The sequence below is a fragment of the Ylistrum balloti genome, unplaced genomic scaffold, assembly GCF_031769215.1.
Source record: "Ylistrum balloti isolate Yb309-2 unplaced genomic scaffold, AGI_CSIRO_Ybal_v1 Utg370518, whole genome shotgun sequence".
Classification (NCBI taxonomy): domain Eukaryota; kingdom Metazoa; phylum Mollusca; class Bivalvia; order Pectinida; family Pectinidae; genus Ylistrum; species Ylistrum balloti.
The window spans coordinates 244,681-261,562 of NW_026782332.1; the positions used below are offsets into that span (position 1 = coordinate 244,681).

General features: G+C 32.8%; 1 protein-coding gene across 1 annotated transcript in view; it reads right to left on the minus strand.

The window, feature by feature from the left end:
- Positions 1-592: 592 nt before the first annotated feature.
- LOC132555824 (disintegrin and metalloproteinase domain-containing protein 10-like) overlaps positions 593-16,882 on the minus strand; it is a 59,146-nt gene continuing 42,856 nt past the window's right edge. Inside the window, exons 15-18 of the mRNA XM_060220184.1 lie at positions 14,974-15,096; positions 12,138-12,277; positions 11,039-11,275; positions 593-2,974 (exon numbers count right to left, since the gene is read on the minus strand). Of these exons, the coding sequence (XP_060076167.1) occupies positions 2,858-2,974; positions 11,039-11,275; positions 12,138-12,277; positions 14,974-15,096 (617 nt within the window). The 3' untranslated portion in view covers positions 593-2,857. The remainder of the gene's footprint in view (positions 2,975-11,038; positions 11,276-12,137; positions 12,278-14,973; positions 15,097-16,882) is intronic.

Sequence of the window (16,882 nt, forward strand, 5' to 3'; positions counted from 1 at the left end):
TAAAATCTTACATAACTATATGAATTCTTATAACCATCATAGTGTTTACTTCCTTACCATATTGGACATATTTCAAAAATAAAAAAAACCAAAATTATCTCCTCTTTAAGAACTTAGATAAGATTGTCTCCCCTTTTAGATTTGGAGTACAGATTTGGATTTCCTGCACTTTCTGATGAAGATTTCCTCACTTTTTTATCAAGATTACTTCCTCTTTCAGATCCCTATGATTGCTCTTTAAGCCCTCAACAAATGCCCTTTTCTAATAAAATTAATCTCTGATTACCTCCCTTTGTCAGTATCAAATGTCCCCTGATATACATTATAAATGCCCTTCTCTGATATTACTTAACTCAAAATTATTATTTGAAATCTTAACAGTCAAGGAATTTTAAGATGGTTTCATTTACATTTGAAGGGGTTTAAGGTTATATTTACATCGATGCTAAACATCAGCTTCCTATTCTAAAAATGGCCTCTTCCACTATTCACAAAAACATTCAATCAAAATGTTTTGATAAACATTGTTATTGTTTATTTTTTTTATAAATTGTAATTTAATGCAAATAATTAATTTTTGATGAGGAATTTCTTTTCTTTGAATTCGTTAGTACTCTAAATTCATGAATAATTATGTTAGTGAAAATGAAAAACAGACAATAATTTTAATTGATTTTGTGAGCATGGTTCATTTATGAAATCAATGCGAATTAAAACTCATATTTTTGGAAAACCATGAAATTTGAAAACCTCAAAAATATTGGACTTAACAACAATTAACTTTTGCCTACACATATTTATATTAGATTTCTTTCATTGAAGCAAAACATTATCCATGACTAGATTTTAATCATAATTCAGATATATATCTGATATATATATATAAAAGAAACACACCAAAATGTAAACAAAAACCATTATGATCATGATATTGCAAATTTCAAAAGAATACAACTCCATCTTTAGGATGAAGAAAATATTTCCCTTGGACTTTTGATATTTATATTAATATGAGACACAGATCCAGCAAACTGATACATGAATATATTTTTTTTTAACCAAAGTTGTCCACCCCTGGTTATCTGTGTAATGAGTGAATACAGACATTTTCTGGCTCCTGTTGTTCAAAGATTGGTTTCTGTTGTCCAATCATTACAATGCAAAATTGTCTCCCCTTGTTTGTATGATAACAAATCATGTTTTCTTTAAAAGAATATAGTGAAAGGAAACTCAAAAGAATGATGATTAAATCTCACAAAAACAAAAAAATAAATGAATTTATAAACACACGTATACAGTAAAATTATATGCAATTAATTTTCATTCCCTCTTATATTCAAGAAACCTTTCCCTGTCAGGAATCTGGGATGAAGGAATTGATGACTAACTATAGGGACTGGAATATTGTTCAGATTTTGGGGTTAAGTGTTAAATACATTGAGAGACATTCCACACACAGACATGTAAACTGTGTGGTTATCTATTAGAGTAAGTTACAATTTGTTTAAAATCTGATATATCATTCCAATCGTTATATTTAATTGGAATAAATGAGTATCCGAGGATAAATTGTTTAGTTTACTATAGAAATATTCAATCCAGTAAAAATAGTGCATTCATTCCTTATCAAATATTTCTCACTTTCTCATACATTTCTTTTGATGAAAACAAACACATATGCAGTTACACTTTTTTCTCACCTTACAGTAGAAAGGAAAAATACACTTGGCAAAACTTTTCTGATTAATTTTCAACTTAACATCAATTTAATGCTGAAATCAAAGTTTGTTGATGCGTATTAAGGATGTATGCTACCTTACACATTTTGCAAGTCATTTGTGTTTATGCTCTCCTTTGAAGATTGCAATTTGTTGTGGTTAAATGGATCAAAATGACGATAATTGTAATAATATTCAACATTTAAAAATTTTATTTCACAAGTTTATGGAACTCTTCTGTAATGATGTACTTGTTAAAGTAAGGTAGCAAAACACCTTAAGCTAAAAGTCTTTGTAAAATTACTACCCAGTCACTCTCTCAAAATAATCATGTCACATCCATCTTAAATGTTCCTCAAAAAATACACTGTACCATCATTTGAGATATTTTTGTATGGTCACAATCTAAATATTTTAAATGCAAAATCAAGATAATTGACTTTTTATTCAATCTTAATTTCTGTACAAACAGAAAATTTAATGGTTCTTGCATTGCATATAAAATAGAAAGTAAAATTAATGCTATTTTTGACCTGTCTGCCAAAATTATTCATCCTGCAATCTCCTAACATATAAACTCTTAAGGGGCGGGCTTATCATAGGACAATTGTGAAACATTTGTTTGAATCTTTATAAAACTTCAATAGAATTGAGTGGGTTTATCATGAGACATGGGCTAATTATCAGATAAAATTGGTTCTTAGAATGACATCTTAACAAGATTATAAAGGCATATTTATCAAGAAATTGTTTTCAGATTTATTTACTTTATCAGACACAACCATCTCATAAAAATATCCCAAATGATGATACCATCTTTGACATCAGTGAATCAAATTACATGTTACATCTTAAATACAAAGAACAAGTTTTCTTCATCAACCAATGAAAAAACTTGTTACAAACTTCTTCATCAACCAATCACAATCACTGCTTTGAATGGTCTCTGCCAATCAAAACCATGTTTTTCATTTCAATTTCAGCCAATGAAAATGTTAAGTTAAAAATTCTTCATCAACCAATCAAAATCAATGTCACATATCTCTGCAGTCAATCAGCAATTGAGAAATACTGTTACAAGTTTCTAAATTAGCCAATGGTAAGTCTTCTAAGAATGGTTGTTATGGTTATCATGAAGGTCACACTTTTCTCTCTGTGGTTTTGCCCTTTTTTTGGTTTTTCTTTTCCTCTGGTCGATGTCCCCTCTTTGGACCACCCCCTGTTGCTGAGTATGGTGGAGGGGGTCCCTGGGGGGCCTGTCAAGAGGAAAACAGATATCTATTAAAACAGATATAAATTCTAAAAACTTCAAGAAAGGAAACATCAAGATTTCGCTTTTTTTTGTATTTTGGATCCATTTAAAAACCTAGTGGAGTTGTGGATTCTCACATGACTGTCAAAATAAATCAAATGTACCATAACTAGTAATTGTATCTGTATTTAGGAATTATGATAGAAATTAAAAAAAAAGGTACAGTGCACAACTAGGGACCAAGGGGAACCTGCATATGAAATTTGAGAAAGATCCATCCAGTACTTTCCAAGAAATAGCGGTAACAAACTTTTACATCCAAAATCCAAGATGGCCACTTGTCCGCCATCTTGAATTCGAATCTGTCCAAAAAAAGAACAATGCACAACTAGGGACCAAGGGGAAACTGCATATGGAATTTGAGAAAGATCCATCCAGCACTTTCCAAGAAATAGCAGTAACAAACTTTTACATCCAAAATCAAAGATGGCCACCTGTCGGCCATCTTGAATTTGAATCAGTCCAAAAAAGGTACAATGCACAACTAGGGACTAAGGGGAAACTGCATATGAAATTTGAGAAAAAAGTACTTTCCAAGAAATAGCAGTAACAAACTTTTACTTCCAAAATCCAAGATGGTTGCCTGTCGGCCATCCAAGTCCAAAAAAGGTAAAATGCAAACTGCATATGAAATTTGAGGAAGATCCATTGAGTACTTTCTCAGAAATAGCGGTAACAAACTTTTACTTCCAAAATCCAAGATGACCACCTGTCGGCCATCTTGAATTCGAATCAGTCCAAAAAAGGTACAATGCACAACTAGGGACCAAGGGGAACCTGCATATGAAATTTGAGAAATATCCATCCAGTACTTTTCCAGAAATAGCGGTAACAAACTTTTACTTCCAAAATCCAAGATGGCCACCTGTCGGCCATCTTGAATGCGAATCAGTTCAAAAAAGGTACAATGCACAACTAGGGACTAAGGGGAACCAGAAATAGCGGTAACAAGAATTGTTTACGGATGGACGGACGGACGGATCACGGACCACGGACGCAAGGCGATTTGAATAAAAAAGACAACAAGCCACAGTCATGCTGTCTTTGGTCATACTAAATATCTGTTGGTATCATTGGTTTATGCTAACCAAATGTAGTCCTAAAATCTAAAGACATGCACTGACTTCATCTGGGTAGCAACATGCATGATCATTTGTGGTGTAAATTTGAATTGATATCCTAAATTTATATTTATGAATAATTTGGTATTTTCAAGAAAAAGACATTTTTTCTATGCTACATGAATATTCCTTAATGAATATTGATTATATTCATCATCATTAATGAATATGCTTTTTCTTTATTTCTCACAAATATTAATTTTCATGTCATTTTATGAATATTCATTATCATGAACTTTTATTCATTATGATTACTGAATAGTCTGCATCCTCCATATGTAGTATCTGCATGCTACAGAATTGTTCAATCTTTTCAATTTTATTCTTCAAAAAATATTATTAAGATAAATGTTAATTGCATATTTCTGATTAAAAACATAAAAAATTGATTTTAACATTACAAATCAATATTCAAATTGATCAATCAATAAAAATATTTCTTTTATAATTAAATTAATCATTGAAGCTGTTAATTACAATGTAAGAGTTAAAAGCAAAAATTTGCTCTATTAAGAAAAGCTAACATTTGCAGAAAATGGCAGTAAATTGTGAATGCAGAGCCTGACAAAACAAATGTTTTCAATAAATTTTAGATGCATCATATGTTGTTAAAGCAGAATCTAAATTTCTACAGACAAAAATCCCTCAAAAAAGTTTTGTTCCTGTTGAGGTTATGTGTGTTTATTTTTTCAGTAAATATCAAAATTAAATAAAGTCTTATCCTTATATTCAGGAAGAGGATGATATTCAAAGATGGAAAATAAACACCTACATTTTACAAAGTCTAGACATGCACATGCATTGTAAAAAGTGATGTAGGAACCACAAATATTCCCTGAATTCGTGTCATTTTAACTTGACTTCTTGTCTTGATAAATAAAATCAATAAAAGACTACAGTCTAACCTGTATTAAACGGCCACTGATGGGAAATTATGAAAGTGGCCTTTATAGAGAGGTGGCCTCTTAATTGAGGTTCCTTATTTTTGTACCCAAGTTAATCGAACAACCGTAATGTTCTACCTGTAATTTCGCAGATGATTCAAGTCAAAACATTTTCTTCATGGTTTAGTTTGTTAATGCAACATTATTCCCAATAATTGTTAATATTTGTTTGAATATATTACATTTACGACCAAGAAAACGTAAACATAAATTATTCATTTTTAATCTGCCTGCATTTTCAATCACACACTCGATACCATGTCTAAACGACATCCAGTAAAGACTAGTATCTAGAGTGGGCGGGAACTTTATAATAACGTCGCACGAAAATGGTGGCAGAGCGAAAGCGCTCTAGTTTTGTATTTATTGTTCTTACAACCTTCGAAAACGAACCCCTGCGTTGTTTTTGCTTTCTATCCATTAAAATATTTCTTTATAAAATTTCTCATCCTAGTTACCTGTTGACAGGAATGTTTCTGGGTTTTACTCTACTCCTCATTAATATTCATGACCTCAGGTCACGGGTAGCTGCTCTCTATTCTAGCGAAATGATGATTTTATGAGGTGAAAACATTTGCAATGAAATTTGATCGACAAAAACTAACTAAATGTGGTATTTTTCGACAGTACATTTATTCTCTCTTAATGATCAATATTTTTTGTTCGATACAGAAACTTTCAATCTGATGTATCTATCAAACGTAAAATACCGGTTTTCGATACATATCGAGTGCCGGTACGGAGCCCTATCTTCAAGAGTTAAAGTTTTTCGTTTGCTGCTCATATTTCGAAGTTATTTGCCACAATAGTGATAGTATTGTGTATACCAGTGACGTAAATGAAATCAAACTCAATATAAAATGCATGGTGAATTGTGTTTACTTGCCATCAGCTGTTTTCTTTGTAGGAATGTTCACGTGGCGAGAAAACGTGACTCGCAGTCAAGAAAGCTTATAAAATAATTTGTGGTCAAAACGGCCATTTAAACGAGGTTCGATCGCAAGTTTGGGGACGAAAAGGGTGGCCGCTGGCCGCATTAGACAGGTGGCCGTTAAATTAGGTATCATTAATGAGCAAAAATGATTGGGAGGGTTTGAAAATGGCCGTTGTAAGCAGGTGGTCATCTAACTAAGGTAGCCGTTATGACAGGTTAGACTGTAATTTCTTTATTTCACTCGGCCTGCATTCTGATGACTCCAGTCTGACCAATGGGCAAACCATTTATACATACATGGCATGGTTCTAATCACTCCCGGGGAGGGGGGCATTCTTTTGTACTCACAGTATGATTCTGGTCACCTGATCTTACCCAGTCACTACATATAGCTGATTTTTTTTAACTAGGACATCCACAGTTTCAGTCAAGTACTCAAATAAAGTAAATTTAATTTTTGTATAAAAATATGAAAAATACAGAAAATACAAATTCTAACAAAGTATAAAAATCCTTCTAATCCACAGGAGTGAGGTTTGGGTTGAGTGATATCTTCTGGTCAGGATTAGGCTTCAATATGACGTGAAAAACCAGATGAGTGGACGGCCACAAGGACAGATATACAGATGGACAGCACTGTTAAATTACAGAGGTAGACTTTTCATACGAAGATTAAAAAGGAATTTCTTTGTCCCATCCTGTATAAATGTTTTTATTATCAAACCTCTTAACGAGAGTATGCATGCATGACATCACTTTGAAAGATGGCATATGACTGCCACCAGGTGTGACGAGTGATGGATGATCAGCTGGAAAATTTCCACCAATGAGAAGGCTAGGATTGTTGTAATGGCTAGTTCTAGAAGTTATACAGGCTGAAATGGTAACTATGTTATGTTCAGCCTAAAAATGACTGGAAAACATCCTTTTTTTTATGAAATGGTTGATATTTTACACATGAAGGAAAAACAGAGCTACTATGTTATGTTCAGCCTAAAAATGACTGGAAAACATCCTTTTTTTTATGAAATGGTTGATATTTTACACATGAAGGAAAAACAGAGCTTCAACCTAGCAATTTACAAAGAAATAACTTTAAACATGCTATGAAAACTAGGATATCAAGATTTGGTTAAAAAGCATAAACTGATGTGGGAGGGAAAAAGGCACAGAGATCCAAAGGGACAGAACAGAGACTGGCATGCATGGAAAATAATTTATAAATTATATACATGCTTACAATATCTATAATTGGTCTGTTTTCATCGCATTCTGAAAATGATTACAAAATCATCAGGTTTCCTTGAGTTATTATCTATAAATAACCTCGTTATAATGATTCTATTATCTATAAATAACCTCGTTATAATGATTCTATTATCTATAAATAATCTTGTTATAATGATCGTATTATCTATAAATAACCTCGTTATAATGATTCTATTATCTATAAATAATCTCGTTATAATGATTCTATTATCTATAAATAACCTCGTTATAATGATCCTATTATCTATAAATAATCTTGTTATAATGATCGTATTATCTATAAATAACCTCGTTATAATGATTCTATTATCTATAAATAACCTCGTTATAATGATCCTATTATCTATAAATAACCTCGTTATAATGATTCTATTATCTATAAATAATCTCGTTATAATGATCGTATTATCTATAAATAACCTCGTTATAATGATGTTATTATTTATAATTAACCTTGTTATAATGATTCTATTATCTATAAATAATCTCATTATAATGATCCCGTTATTTATAAATAACCTCGTTTAATGATCCAAGTGTCCTAAATTAAAAACTTACTTATTACTTTACATTAAGCCTCTCCTGTTTTTTTGAAATTACACAGATAAATCCAAATAAAATGTTTGTTTCTCATTCTACATTCTATAATCTATATCATATTATGAAGCTTATATTACAATACTTCACAAACTGTTATTATGAGAAATTTGTGAGACATGCAATTTGTTTGTTGTTATTTTAAGATAGTATTTTGTTGTAAATCTCAACACAAACATGCAGGAATGATGACAAGACTTTTTCTGTTTTAATAAAAAAAATATCAAAATCAGTCGAAGCAACTAATGATATCAAAGAGAGATTTTAACATAAATAACAGCATACTCCAAACTCCAATAAAAAAACAACAAAAGTTTGCAGGCACAAAAGTCACAAGATTCAGAAAACAAGAACACAGGCCCAAATAAGGAAACTTTGTCTGATGTCCAACTTCTGTGATGTGCTCATACAATTTATCTTTCTTTTCAAATTCTACAGTATTTTGATATTAAACCTAGAATAATTATTTCTGTTACATCCATTCAAAATTAATGAAAAACCAGCAAATGTCATCAAGACATGAGTGGTCCTACATCAATAAATATCTTTGTCTGATGAATTATCTTAATTTGTTTGAAGTGACCTTTTGACCTTTAACCTCCACAACCCTTTTATCAGTATTTGTACAAATTGATGTTATGATACTAAAATAAATAGGACTGTAACGGAATTCATTATTTATTTCAATGCCTCTGCTAGGAATCAAACCTGGGACCCCTGGCTTACTAGTCTGATGCTCAACCAATCGAGCTAAAGAGAAGTTCTCTCTAGCCGAGTGGTATATTACAGCTAGTATTTTACCAGGGTTACAGAGCTAAAGAGAAGTTCTCTCTAGCCGAGTGGTATATTACAGCTAGTATTTTACCCGGGTTACAGAGCTAAAGAGAAGTTCTCTCTAGCCGAGTGGTATATTACAGCTAGTATTTTTTACCTAAAGAGAAGTTCTCTCTAGCCGAGTATATTACAGCTAGTATTTTACCAGGGTTACAGAGAAGTTCTCTCTAGCCGAGTGGTATATTACAGCTAGTATTTTACCAGGGTTACAGAGCTAAAGAGAAGTTCTCTCTAGCCGAGTGGTATATTACAGCTAGTATTTTACCAGGGTTACAGAGCTAAAGAGAAGTTCTCTCTAGCCGAGTGGTATATTACAGCTAGTATTTTACCAGGGTTACAGAGCTAAAGAGAAGTTCTCTCTAGCCGAGTGGTATATTACAGCTAGTATTTTACCAGGGCTACAGAAATAAAGAGAAGTTCTCTCTAGCCGAGTGGTATATTACAGCTAGTATTTTACCAGGGTTACAGAGCTAAAGAGAAGTTCTCTCTAGCCGAGTGGTATATTACAGCTAGTATTTTACCAAGCTAAAGAGAAGTTCTCTCTAGCCGAGTGGTATATTACAGCTAGTATTTTACCAGGGCTACAGAAATAAAGAGAAGTTCTCTCTAGCCGAGTGGTATATTACAGCTAGTATTTTACCAGGGTTACAGAAGAGAAGTTCTCTCTAAAGAGAAGTTCTCTCTAGCCGAGTGGTATATTACAGCTAGTATTTTACCAGGGTTACAGAGCTAAAGAGAAGTTCTCTCTAGCCGAGTGGTATATTACAGCTAGTATTTTACCAGGGTTACAGAGCTAAAGAGAAGTTCTCTCTAGCCGAGTGGTATATTACAGCTAGTATTTTACCAGGGTTACAGAGCTAAAGAGAAGTTCTCTCTAGCCGAGTGGTATATTACAGCTAGTATTTTACCAGGGTTACAGAGCTAAAGAGAAGAGCCGAGTGGTATATTCTAGTATCTACCGAGCTAAAGAGAAGTTCTCTCTAGCCGAGTGGTATATTACAGCTAGTATTTTACCAGGGTTACAGAGCTAAAGAGAAGTTCTCTCTAGCCGAGTGGTATATTACAGCTAGTATTTTACCAGGGTTACAGAGCTAAAGAGAAGTTCTCTCTAGCCGAGTGGTATATTACAGCTAGTATTTTACCAGGGCTACATGAACCAAATCAGTCATGAAGTTCTAAAGATATTACACTGGAGTTGAAATTGATGTGTACAGATGTCATGTGACTGGATGCAACCAGACAGATGGACTGACGGATGAACATGAGTAATACTTTATGAGTGTCCTCCTCCCCTTAAAATGGTGAGGACAAGAAAATAAAGAATGAGAAATAATCTGGTCTAATACGATGAAACAAATATTAAACTATTCATATTTCCTCGTTATAATTACAATGGAAAATATATACATGTATATTTATCAGGTTTTCATTATTTGAAATAAATAATGTTTTTTATAATTATTTCCTGTTTTTTTTAGCAGAAACATCAAAATGAAACTGATCAAACACTTACATTTTTGTTTATGAAATAAGAATTAACTCCTAATGAATTTGCTCCTAACGCATTAACCTTGATATGATGTTATACATACACCTTCAGTAATTTACAGTAAGAAATTGGTAAGTATATGTATTTCTAACAGCTATATACTTCTAAACAGAATGTAAAATTAAGAAAAATGGTTGGATATAATTAAAGTGATATATAGATAAGACTATTGTTGATTGTGTACACAAAATAGGTTCTATATTGTACTAAAATGCACTATACTTTACTAAAGTTTAATAAATTTACATTCACTATGGATTATGATTTAGAAGCTAGTCATTCGTTTGATATTTATTTTCATATATAAACATGTATAAGATATGTTTGGGAAAAACTTACATTCCTAAATCTTTTCACAAAGAATCTCTACAGAAAACAATAAAACTTGTGTGTAATAATGTCATCCTTTAGTCTTTAAATCGGTTTTGGAAATTTCTTTATACATGGTGGATTAAAGCTTCCTTCCCTGTGATTAACAATGATGCAAAGCTAAAATACCCAGCTGCTAATAAAAGACTGATAGAAAATCGCCTAAAACTAGTCGTAACTGCAACGATTGTGAAATATCAGCCATGTAAATATTGTTTGTACCAAAATATTGAACATTAGATTTTTATGTATGCCTGGATAAATAAACGTAAAGCAACACTTATGTATTTGTTACACATATCAACTATTTCGTGTTTTATTATGACGATCTTCACTAAAACCAAACACACGACTTTCTAGGTATAACTTTCCTAAATAAAAGCACACTTACATTTATATAACCAGCTGGTACAGACTGCTGCTGCTGGTAGGACTGTAGAGGCTGTGAGCTCGGGGCGTATGTCTGCTGCGGTGGAGGACGACGTCGGCGCCGGAGTGTGTCTGTGATACGTAAAGCTGGTTTTGCCTTTGGATTACTACTGGGTGTGTGTACAGCACAGATCTTTATAAACAAACCCATCAAGACAACAAGACAGAGTGCCATCATCATAACCGCCCACCAATATTCCTGGAACAAAATTGCATGAATTATATAACTGGTTGTGTGAACCGTGCAAATCTGTATCAACTAACACATCAGGACAACAAGACAGACTGCCATCATCATAACAACCCACCGATATTTCTGGAAATTTTTTTATAAATTACAATATTTGTAGTAAAGCTGTAATCCAAGTTTTAATCTTTGTACTCACCACAATCCAAGTTTTAATCTTTGTACTCACCACAATCCAAGTTTTAATCTCTTGTACTCACCACAATCCAAGTTTTAATCTCTTGTACCCACCACAATAAAAGTTTTAATCTTTGTACCCACCACAATCCAAGTTTTAATCTTTGTACCCACCACAATCCAAGTTTTAATCTCTTGTACTCACCACAATCCAAGTTTTAATCTCTTGTACTCACCACAATCCAAGTTTTAATCTCTTGTACTCACCACAATCCAAGTTTTAATCTCTTGTACTCACCACAATCCAAGTTTTAATCTTTGTACCCACCACAATCCAAGTTTTAATCTTTGTACCCACCACAATCCAAGTTTTAATCTCTTGTACTCACCACAATCCAAGTTTTAATCTCTTGTACTCACCACAATCCAAGTTTTAATCTCTTGTACCCACCACAATCCAAGTTTTAATCTCTTGTACCCACCACAATCCAAGTTTTAATCTTTGTACCCACCACAATCCAAGTTTTAATCTCTTGTACTCACCACAATCCAAGTTTTAATCTCTTGTACCCACCACAATCCAAGTTTTAATCTTTGTACCCACCACAATCCATGTTTTAATCTTTTGTACTCACCACAATCCAAGTTTTAATCTCTTGTACTCACCACAATCCAAGTTTTAATCTTTTGTACTCACCACAATCCAAGTTTTAATCTTTTGTAATGTTTTCTCATTAAAAATGAGATTTTTAAGACGAGCGAGCGGACCATCGTTATCTATTCCGCGACATTTATGGAACACGTCACAGTAACCTCGATAATTATCACACGGTGACCCTGGAAATATATGAACATCAATAAATTTATTGTTCTAGATCAGATAGTCAACAAGAGGCCTCAGGGGCCTTAATGATCACCTGAGTTACAATGTTTCTAGTAACATGCCACAGAAATGATTTTGTTAAAAAAGTATAAGATAACTTTAACTACATTGTACACATAATACAAATTTAAACTGTGCATAGATTCAACTGATGTCTCATATTAAGGCTTCTAACCAAGTTTTAACTAAAAGAAATTAAACTCAAAAATTTTTCCTATATAAAATCTTCCGCCATGAAGAACAGAACATCTTCGAAAATTTCAGTCAACTTGACTAATTTTTGGGCCCATCAACCCCTGGGGGTTAGCTGAGGTCAATATGTACATCTCATCAAAATGTTATCTTCTACTAAAAACATAAACAAATTACGCTCAAAATGAAATTTTCCAACATAAACTAAAGTAAACTTTACCCCCTCCTCAAAGGGAAAGGTGAGACCCTAGGGTCATGTAACTATAGTAAACTTTACCCCCTCCTCAAAGGGAAAGGTGAGACCCTAGGGTCATGTAACTATAGTAAACTTTACCCCCTCCTCAAAGGGAAAGGTGAGACCCTAGGGTCATGTAACTATAGTAAACTTTACCCCCTCCTCAAAGGGAAAGGTGAGACCCTAGGGTCATGTAACTATAGTAAACTTTACCCCCTCCTCAAAGGGAAAGGTGAGACCCTAGGGTCATGTAACTATAGTAAACTTTACCCCCTCCTCAAAGGGAAAGGTGAGACCCTAGGGTCATGTAACTATAGTAAACTTTATCCCCTCCTCAAAGGGAAAGGTGAGACCCTAGGGTCATGTAACTAAAGTAAACTTTACCCCCTTTTCAAGGGGAAAGGTGAGACCCTAGGGTCATGTAACTAAAGTAAACTTTATCCATTCCTCAAGGGGAAAGGTGAGACCCTAGGGTCATGTAACTAAAGTAAACTTTACCCCCTTTTCAAGGGGAAAGGTGAGACCCTAGGGTCATGAAACTATAGTAAACTTTACCCCCTTTTCAAGGGGAAAGGTGAGACCCTAGGGTCATGTAACTAAAGTAAACTTTATCCATTCCTCAAGGGGAAAGGTGAGACCCTAGGGTCATGTAACTAAAGTAAACTTTATCCACTCCTCAAGGGGAAAGGTGAGACCCTAGGGTCATGTAACTATAGTAAACTTTATCCCCTTTTCAAGGGGAAAGGTGAGACCCTAGGGTCATGAAACTAAAGTAAACTTTACCCCCTTTTCAAGGGGAAAGGTGAGACCCTAGGGTCAGGTAACTAAAGTAAACTTTATCCACTCCTTAAGGGGAAAGGTGAGACCCTAGGGTCATGTAACTAAAGTAAACTTTACCCCCTTTTCAAGGGGAAAGGTGAGACCCTAGGGTCATGTAACTAAAGTAAACTTTATCCATTCCTCAAGGGGAAAGGTGAGACCCTAGGGTCATGTAACTAAAGTAAACTTTATCCACTCCTCAAGGGGAAAGGTGAGACCCTAGTGTCATGAAACTATAGTAAACTTTACCCCCTTTTCAAGGGGAAAGGTGAGACCCTAGGGTCATGAAACTATAGTAAACTTTACCCCCTTTTCAAGGGGAAAGGTGAGACCCTAGGGTCATGAAACTATAGTAAACTTTATCCACTCCTCAAGGGGAAAGGTGAGACCCTAGGGTCATGAAACTATAGTAAACTTTACCCCCTTTTCAAGGGGAAAGGTGAGACCCTAGGGTCATGAAACTATAGTAAACTTTACCCCCTTTTCAAGGGGAAAGGTGAGACCCTAGGGTCATGAAATTTACAATTTTAGTAATGCTTCGTAAGACACCTCCATCCCTAAGAGTATTTGGTCCTGCATTATTTAGGTATTGAGAAGAGGAATTTTTGAAATGCCAGTCAATTTGACCCATTTTTGGGCCAGCCCATCAGCCACTGGGAGTCAGTTGATGTCAATAAGTGCATTTCTTTAAACTGTCATCCTATAATGATAATTCTAAGCAATTCTGAACTTTTTCCAATTGAAAATAAACAAATTATGTTCAAAAATGTAATTTTCCTATATAAACTATGGGAAACTTTACCCCCTCCCCAGGTGGAAAGGTGAGATCCTGGGGTCATGAATTTGCCAATTTTGTTATGCCTCTGAAGGCCTTTCCATCAATACAGAGTATTTGATTCTATCATACCTGGTATTTGAGGAGAATATTTTTGAAGTTTCAATCAATTTGACTCTTTTTGGCCATTCCCCATCGGGGTTTGGAGACCATATAATTTAAAACTTAAGTGTGCCTTTAGCCATTTCGTTGAAATGGGTTCAGGAGTTTTCCAGAAGTCTAAAATGTTAAAAGTTTATGACGCCGATGGCGGATAAAATGGCGACCTAAAAATTTTGAATGAGTATTGATTTTGGAACCTTTTATATTTCTTTTCTTTCCCGTTAATCCAGAAGTTTAACATGCAGGATTCTGTTAAAGAATTAAAAATCAAATGTAATAAGATGTTGTCTGATTTTAAAAAGTCAACAGCTTATATAACATATATATAATATATCGTATATAATTTTCTTTGGATTGAAAACAAACACAATGGCAGTAAGTATATATCATTGGCGTAGGCCACCATAAAAAATCTTTACCGGACTCAAAGCCTTGGTGACATCGGTTTGGGAATAGAGAAGACTTACCTGCTTGTAATTTAATTTTTGTTAACTCGCCATTAACATCATTAAGTAAAGCTTTGAAATCTGTATAAGGTGAATCAGCGTTAATCTGTGCTGAGCTTATACAGTTGGTAGTGTTTCTTTTCTCTGAAACAAAAAAAACAAAAAAAAATCAATCAGTGTTAATTTATAATGGATTAAACTTCATGGTTCAAACAGATTCAGGATTTAACATGAATGTAGATTTCAGAGAAGCTGTTAATGGCTGAGCTTTCTTTTTACTGTATATGTTTCATCCTATCAATTACTGTATATGTTTCATCCTATCATTTTCATATCTTTATGTGTGTATTATCAATTTCATATCTTTATGTGTGTATTATCAATTTCATATCTTTATGTGTGTATTATCAATTTCATATCTTTATGTGTGTATTATCAATTTCATATCTTTATGTGTGTATTATCAATTTCATATCTTTATGTGTGTATTATCAATTTCATATCTTTATGTGTGTATTATCAATTTCATATCTCTATGTGTGTATTATCAATTTCATATCTTTATGTGTGTATTATCAATTTCATATCTTTATGTGTGTATTATCAATTTCATATCTTTATGTGTGTATTATCAATTTCATATCTCTATGTGTGTATTATCAATTTCATTTCTTTATGTGTGTATTATCAATTTCATTTCTCCGTGTGTATGTCTGTATTATCAATTTCATATCTCTATGTGTGTATTATCAATATCATATCTTTATGTGTGTATTATCAATTTCATATCTTTATGTGTGTATTATCAATTTCATATCTTTATGTGTGTGTAATTTCATATGTTGTATGTGTGTATTTATCAATGTTCATTATCTCTGTATGTGTGTATTATCAATTTATCTTTATGTGTGTATTATCAATTTCATTTCTTTATGTGTGTATGTGTGTATTATCAATTTGTGTGTATGTGTGTATTATCAATTTCATTTCTATATGTGTGTGTGTGTATGTGTGTATTATCAATTTATTTCTTTATGTGTGTATTATCAATTTATTTCTTTATGTGTGTATGTGTGTATTATCAATTTCATTTCTATATGTGTGTATGTGTGTATTATCAATTTCATTTCTGTATGTGTGTATGTGTGTATTATCAATTTTTATTTTATATGTGTGTATTGTGTATGTGTGTATTATCAATTGTATTTCTATATGTGTGTGTATTATCAATTTCATATCTATATGTGTGTATTGTCAATTTCAATTTCTATGTGTGTATGTGTGTATTATCAATTTCATTTCTATATGTGTGTATTATCAATTTCATTTCTTTATGTGTGTATTATCAATTTCATTTCTATATGTGTTATGTGTGTATTATCAATTTCATTTCTATATGTGTGTATGTGTGTATTATCAATTTCATTTCTATATGTGTGTATTATCAATTTCTATATGTGTGTATGTGTGTATTATCAAATTTCTATATGTGTGTATGTGTGTATTATCAATTTCATTTCTATATGTGTGTATTATCAATTTCATTTCTATATGTGTGTATGTGTCAATTTTCATTTTATCATATGTGTGTATATGTGTGTATGTGTGTATTATCAATTTCATTTCTATATGTGTGTATTATCAATTTATTTCTATATGTGTATGTGTGTATTATCAATTTCATTTCTATATGTGTGTATGTGTGTATTATTTTATTTCTATATGTGTGTATTATCAATTTTATCATGTGTGTATGTGTGTATCAATTTCATTTCTATATGTGTGTATTATCAATTTCATTTATATGTGTGTATGTGTGTATTATCAATTTCATTTCTATATGTGTGTATTATCAATTTCTATATGTGTCTATATGTGTGTATTATCAATTTCATTTCTATATGTGTGTATGTGTATCAATTTCATTTCT